The sequence below is a fragment of the Gastrolobium bilobum genome, unplaced genomic scaffold (assembly GCF_033153095.1).
Source record: "Gastrolobium bilobum isolate Gb01-03AN ecotype WA unplaced genomic scaffold, APGP_CSIRO_Gbil_v1 utg21167, whole genome shotgun sequence".
Classification (NCBI taxonomy): domain Eukaryota; kingdom Viridiplantae; phylum Streptophyta; class Magnoliopsida; order Fabales; family Fabaceae; genus Gastrolobium; species Gastrolobium bilobum.
This window is the reverse complement of record NW_026898371.1, coordinates 262970-270641: the sequence shown is the minus strand read 5'-3', so window position 1 is coordinate 270641 and position 7672 is coordinate 262970. Positions and strand designations below refer to the sequence as shown.

At 33.4% G+C, this 7672-nt stretch overlaps 1 protein-coding gene across 1 annotated transcript; it reads left to right on the top strand.

Annotated features, from left to right (window-relative positions):
- The first annotated feature begins 1389 nt into the window (after nucleotides 1-1389).
- Nucleotides 1390-6537, top strand: LOC133315421 (protein ECERIFERUM 26-like). Its single transcript, XM_061517050.1, has 2 exons — nucleotides 1390-1821; nucleotides 5662-6537. The coding sequence occupies exons 1-2, from the start codon at nucleotides 1390-1392 to the stop codon at nucleotides 6535-6537; spliced, it is 1308 nt and encodes a 435-aa protein (XP_061373034.1).
- Nucleotides 6538-7672: the final 1135 nt, after the last annotated feature.

Below are 7672 nucleotides of genomic sequence, written 5' to 3'. Positions count from 1 at the left end.
CCCTAAAATGTGTCTTTTATAACCGAAGATCCGTAGGCTTTCATTAATGATGTTAAGCAAATTCGAAAGCAAAAATATGATTTCATATTTTGGGCATAACTTGAGTATACTCGTCCAATTGATGTGATCTTGGTCTCGTTGGAAAGATAAATGAGAGATCTACAACTTCTGTGAAGAACATAAGATCTAAATTATCATCTTGAATACTAAAAATTGGCTGGAAGATAGCTTTAGGGAGATTTTCACTAAATAGTTGCTCATCATTTATTGCTTTAATTCCTTCTAGCTTAATCATTGCTGCTCCAATGCTCCAATTTAACAAGTTAAACCTCAAACCAGTATATTTTCAAGTACTGTTGTAAAACCTGGCCCGACCCGCTCGGGTCGACCCGGAACCCGATGAACCAGTCATCAGACCGGTTCGGGTTAAGCATTGGACCGGTCATGCATCGACCCGGACAAACCCAACCAAACGCGGTGACCCGGTCGAGTCATGCATTTAAAAAAAAAACCAAAATCGTTTCATCTTATCAAAAAAATGTAAATCTCATTTTAAAAACTTTTTGTAATTTTATTTACTGGTATACTCTTCTACAATGAACTCTTAGTTTCCAATACTGAAGTAATTTGTGGAATAATAAATTAGAGAATGCGACATATGCCATTTTAATGTAGTTGAATTTGAAAACTATGAGTTCAATGTCATTGAAAGGTATGTTTAGGGAGATTCTGAGTTGCAATTTAAATTGACATAGTAATAGCATGCACTTTTATTTATTTATGCTTCATGCTTTTTAGCTTATTTAGTTAACATTGTTTAATTCATTTTAGATATGAAGAATATAATTAAATTTATATGTTCATATTTATAAATATTTTTATATATCTATATATATCTGGGTCAACCGGTTCGACCAATGACCCAGTACCCCGATCGGGTCGATACCCGGGTTGGGTTTAACAACACTGTTTTCAAGTCAGTATCATGTCCAATCATAAAAGCTCAATAGTCTTTTACATTTGATAATATATATTATATTCTTGATCAGTTACAATGATATTTATCCTATTTTTGGCATTTAATACCTAAATTTTAATTGGATTGGTTAAAAATATATTAACATGAAGGGAAATCACTTGAAACACAAAATCCCAGTCCCTAACTGTTTATTTTGTACGAACCAATGACAACAAATGCACAATAAGTTTCCATTAAATCTCCAACCAGCCATATACATGGGCCCCTCATATCTCACCCCGTACCATCACTCTCCTTATATTCGTTGACAATCTCTCGCTTTAGTACAACCATCAAAGCCTCTTTCACTTTGTTTCAGCACAAAATTTCCACCACCTACCCACCTTGCTTTCATAGGGCAAAGCCAAAATATGGCTTTCCGCGAGGAAGAAGAGAGTTTAGTGTATGATGTGAGGCTATCCTCAGTTGGGCCTGGACGTGCCACAAGTTCGGATGTGTTCCACAACCTTAGTGGATTGGACTTGGCCATGAAACTTCACTACCTTAAAGTGGTTTATTTCTTTGAAAGTGATGCTGCACAAGGGTTAACCGTAAAGAAGATAAAAGAATGCTTGTTCACTTTGTTAAACCACTACTTCATCCTTTGTGGAAGATTCCGGCGATCGGAATCAGGCCGGCCGTTCATCAAGTGCAATGATTGTGGATGCAGGTTCATTGAGGCAAAGTGCAAGAAAACAATAGATGAGTGGTTAGACATGAAGGAATGGCCTTTCTACAAGTTGCTGGTTTCTCAACAAGTCATTGGCCCTGAATTATCTTTTTCTCCTTCTGTTTTCTTACAGGTACTGCTGTGCCTACACACACATATATTTATTTAATTATTCATCACACATCACACACACATGTTTATCATTTATTATTATTGGTCTAATTTTTCACATACATGTGCATGAGTGCATCTCTCCACTTTCACAACCTCTCGTACTATAATTCAAACAATTTTCAGCCAAAAAATTATTTATTAAATTGAGATAAAAAAAAAAGTATTTATATTGTTGTTAACATTTGATTGAGGAATGGAATTAAGCAAAAGAAAAGAGACAAAAAATTTGAATTCTTCCTAATCTTCTCATGGAGAGGCAAGTTAAACTCAGTGCATGCTACTCAGACACGCGGATGACCCTAGAGACTCCACTACTCTTAGTTTTTTTTTTATTACTTCCGGGTATCCCACCGCCGATAGTCATGAGACTAATCCCTCGCCCCGGATCAGTGCACAAAGCGGTAAAGAGCTGGCCACGAAATGCTTTTCATTCACAAAAGTTGAGGTTCGAACCCTCAACCACTTGCTTAAGGGATGAGATGCTGAACCATCACGTCCACTCCCGTGATTTCCACTACTTTTAGTTATATACTTCTTTTCTTTTCCTAGTTTTGAAGATTTTATTTTGAGGATTTATTTTATTTTATTTATTTTTTAATTGAAATAATATTTCTCATGTAACAAGAAGATAATTTTATCTATTCTACTCACATGAAAGTAGGTACAGACTCACTTCTTTTCTTTATTTATTTTTTTCTTCTCATAGGGTGTCACCCACTTTCATATGAGCGCAGCAAATAAAATTATTTCGATCTTACATGAAAAATATTATTCTCTTTTTTATACTATTATTCGGTTTAAAACAAAATATAGATTTTATGTTATCCAATTAGCTTTATGAAACTATGATGAATTTTACCATATAAAAGTTGGATTTTATAATTCTCATGTTGAAGGAGAATTGAAATCTCATGTTGTAGAGATAAAAAACATGTGAGATCCATATGTTAGAAAAAATTATATGTAGAACCCATGTCAGCATGAAAATCAAAGGATGTGTAGAAAAATTATAATTCTCATATTAAATGAGAATAATAAACCCATAAAAATTAGGAGCATATCTTAAAAATCACAATTCCACAAATACCAGTGAAAATGCCGGCAGTCAACATAAATGCCTCTCGGCATAAATGCGTATGATATTTTAATTATTAGCGAATTATCGTACTCATTCGGCCCTGATCTCTTTGTCTTTGGTAGGTGTTCACCTTCCTCGATTTGAATACGAACTTTAAATACACGCACAAAAAAGTGTATAATATTCTTCTTTATTTTCCGAAATTGTTTTTTGCCATGCATAGTTTTCATTTAAAAATGGGTTTTAACGTTAGGGAGATGATTTTCTCCTGTTACAAAGAGAAAAATCATCTCCTATTATCAATTTTTTTTTTTTTTTTTTTAAGTTTTGCTATTTTTCTGATGAGAAAAGTATTTCTTCAGTCATTGAAGATAATTTAATTTTCAATGGACTCAAAATAAAATTATTTTGAGATTATAAGTTTAAAAAATTATAATGATGAAGACTAATATAACCGTACAATATATTAGAATTACAAAAATATCTTGATTTCTTTTTTTTGGACATTACAGGAAATCGAACCGCACACCTAATACACACTAAACACACCCAACACCACTAGGCTATCCCTAGTGGTGCAAATATTTTGATTTCTGCCCCAATATTATTTTGAGCTTATGAAAGATAATTTATTTCTATTAATAGCAGAAATCCTTTACCTTTTTTAATTTATAATGATAATGGGTCCTACCATATAAATGTTTCTATGGGAGGAGACATATGTCACCTAAAATGTTTGCTATTAAAGTTAATACAATGAATAGGGGTTAGCCCAATTATAGTACCCTGTAAAGGTGGCAACACGTGGCTGATTCTTTTAAATAACTAGCTCCAATTTTATTTCAATTAAGATGAAGTTTAATATTCAGTTTTTTTTTTTGCAATAGAAAAGTACATACTAATTGGGTTGGCTAAGCTAGTTTACCTTAAACTCTTATAAAGTTGAAACTTAAGTTTGAGTTTAAAACCTGCAATTGGGTGATGCATGATTCTATTATAGATCTTTATTAAGTTAAGCCACTAGGATTGATATAGTGTCGAGAGATTTAGATAAATTATATTATATGTTCAATTTCTACCAATGTATCTTAAAAAAAATAGATCTTTATTAAGATTGGTTGCTTTCTTGATCTTGTATGAAAGTAGATCTTCTTTTAGTTCAAACTTTTTTAACAAAAAAAAGAAAGAAAATGAAGTATTTATTTTCTTAATAAAAATGTATTAATTATATGAAGAAATTAGCTAAAAATATTTTAAAATAACAGTCAAGTTGTTACACAATTTCATCTCTTCTACCACAGTCCAGGGCCACCACCATCACCACACCCCATCATCACTACCACCACATCATCATCGTTGCCACCACCTATATCACCTCTGTTGCCGTCACCATCCTGCCACCGTCACCATCATCACATTATCATCATTACCACCCCGCTACCACCATTGTTGCTGCCCCCACCCCCGTTGCTATCTCCATGGCCTCCACCACAATCAAATTTGCTCTTATAATTTGTTTTCACATGTCTTTTTTAGTAATTTTATAGATGAAAGTGCATTTTAATTTTAACATCTAAATAATATATATAGTTAAAAATGCTTCCCATGTACTACATCCAAATGCAAAATAAATTTAACTTTTGAAAAAAGTCCTTCTAAAATAAACAAGGCATAATTTTGTTTTTTCAAAAGCTCATTCAAACGAGCACTAAGTAGTGGTCTTTATATTGTACCAAAAATAAATAAATAAATATATATATATATAGAGCAAAGAAGTGTGTGAAAAGGACCCCTACCATCCTTTTCTTTTTCCTTGATTGAAGACTTGAAGTTGTTTGCGTAATTAGTTGGTCCTCATTCTTTTTTTTCTTCTTCTTTTTGGTAGAGAATTAATACACATCCTTTCTCCAAAAACTACCCTTACGTCGACAAAGTATGTTGTCTGGTGTGGTGGACCATTCTTTTTATAAGAAATAAAGTAGACCCTAAAATGACCATGTACCATGGTTTGCCTTGATTTCGCTCTTGTTAATGCTCGTTACATAGAAACCTCACTTTTACTCGGACAAACAAATTTTTCATAAAACTTTTATAAACTCTTATATAAATTATTAAATAATGTTTCAATCATTATAAACACATTTTAATAGTATTGTTTTGTCTGAAAGACAGAGATGTCCAGCCGGTGGTTAGTATATTTTATGTAGGATTGTGCCCTCTCTCAGGTATCTATGAATGAGATACCTTTGATGGTAGGCTGATCACTGTGCACAATAATAATCGACATAGTCAAGGCGTTGAGTGTGTGCACAGTGACAAGCTAAGAGATAGGGTTTTGAGAGTGTCTATACCTTATTGGTTTAACCCCCTTGTTTATAGATGGGTTACCTGAAGAAGTGTACTTCTGGGCCTCTTAGGAATATTGGGGGCCTAAGTCCAACTGCTTAGCTGTCTGGATAAGATTGTCATCAATAGAAGATTCTATTCCTTTTGTACTGTCCTTTATTGGTCTTTCTAGAATGCGGGTTTTTGTCAGGTCCATAACAAGTATATATGAGTCTAACTTATTGAATAATATTTTTTTTTTTTTAGAAATCAAATATAAAATATACATATGTTACAAAAAACTTAGACAACTATAAAATCATTTTCCTCAAGAATATATATATATATATATATATTTTTCATTAGCCATGAATTCATGAGAATTTGGTTTTGCAGATAACTAACTTTAAGTGTGGTGGAATTTCATTGGGTCTTAGCTGGGCTCATGTACTCGGTGACCCGTTTTCAGCTTCGGATTTCTTCAACACTTTTGGCCAAACCATGAATAATTTGCACCTAAACAAGCCTTTCAACATCCCAAGATCCGCCCCAACACCCTACCAACCCGGATCCGAAAAAGATCCAGTTTCAGCAAAACGGGTCGACCAAGTGGGTGACCATTGGATCCCAGCCAATAACATCAAAATGGACACATACTCCTTCCACTTAACTAGCTCCCAGATGAACTACTTGCAAGCAAAGATTTGGGGTCAAAGTGTTGACCAAACCCCTCCATTTGAATCCCTATGCGCCATGATTTGGCAATCTGTGGCCCGGGTTCGGGTAGGATCCGAACCCAAAACCGTAACTGTTTGCAGACCCGACCCGCATCATAAGGGCAATGATACTATGATTGGAAACAACCAAGTGATAAGCAAGGTTGAGGCTGGAAGTGAATGTTCAATTGTTGACACTGAATTGAGAGTATTGGCAAGCATGCTTGTTGATCAAGGTGTGGATGAGAGGAATCAGATTCAGGAAGCAATTGAAAAATATCAAGGGGTTACTGATTTCTTTGTCTATGGTGCTAATTTGACATTTCTTGACTTGGAAGAAATCAATGTGTATGATTTACAATTAAAGGGACACAAACCAAAATTTGTTTACCACACCCTACAAGGGGTTGGAGATGAAGGTGCTGTTTTGGTGCTACCATGCCCTAAAGGTTCTATCAATAGTGACGCTGATGGGAAGTTTGTGACTATAATTTTATCCGAGGATGAAATTGTGAAGCTTAAATCTGAGTTCAAGATGAATGGTCTTCTGGTTTGAGGGTGATTTTGAATGAGAGATTAAGTATTTGTAAAACAATAAATTTCGTTATATTTTGTGTGTTTGTGAACAGGGGAAAAGTATATTTGTAGTATCTAAGTATATTGCAATGGATTTGGGCCGTGTTTGTGTGGCATGGTTTAATTGCTCTCTAAGTTACTCCCAAGAAAGTATTTATCATTTTAAATGATATAAATTTATATCAATTTAAGTGAAATTATTATGTTTTGATGCATATTTAGTTGTTTTTTATATTCTCTCTTTCATAAAATGAATATACGAGAAAAAAATAAAAAATTATGAAGGAGATAGAAGGTAAAAAAAATCACAAAAAACATAATAATTTCATTTAAAATAACAAAAACTTGTATCCTTTACAATAAGAATCACTTTTCTCATAAATTATTTCCTTTTGGAAAAAAATAGTTATTGTTCATTTTCTTTCATTTTGATTAACATTTATGCAGATAACAAAATTAAATGCTAAAAAACACAAACCTATTCATGCCAAACATGAGCTTTTCCTTATTTGAAATTGTAGACGAATTTTTCCCCAATAAATAATATTTGGTAACAGAACTTTGAGGCAGTGGCAGATTCATTTCTTCCTTCCAGAACGCATTGCAGTTTTGTAATTGATTTTTCTAACACGTACCCCTTACACCTTCTACTGTTGAGGGGAAAAAAGGACGGGGAAAGAAGCTAAAGGGAGAGGTATATGCAAGACTGTAAATAGATTAGGTTAAGTTATCTTTTGATTTAAATAAGTCAGGTTTATATAAAAGATCTTACGGCTGACTTAGCCTATTAGTTTCATATAAACTCAAATTATAAGTTTGACTTAACCTATATTTTAAAAAAAAAAATTTACCAACAAGGTGTTGGCCAAGTGGATGCATGCTTGGTCCCCGTAAGGTGGAGGACTCAAGTTCTACACCCGGGAAGCGCATCTGTTGAGAGGGGGAGTACCCTTGTTGCTCTCAACCCCCGGATCCTAAAAGGATGAACCGGTTAGTAGAAATACTAACAAAAAAAATTGGTCTTAGCCTATTTAACATTAAATAATTAAAAAAATAATTAAAATAATATTACTTTATCATTCAAAATTATTAAAATAATAATTTTATTTAAAATA

Bases quoted from the DNA above. Each gene is read 5' to 3' on its own strand.
- LOC133315421 (XM_061517050.1), top strand. From the start codon at position 1,390: ATGGCTTTCCGCGAGGAAGAAGAGAGTTTAGTGTATGATGTGAGGCTA. The intron at 1,822-5,661 runs GTACTGCTGTGC...TTGGTTTTGCAG, and splicing joins CTCCTTCTGTTTTCTTACAG to ATAACTAACTTTAAGTGTGG.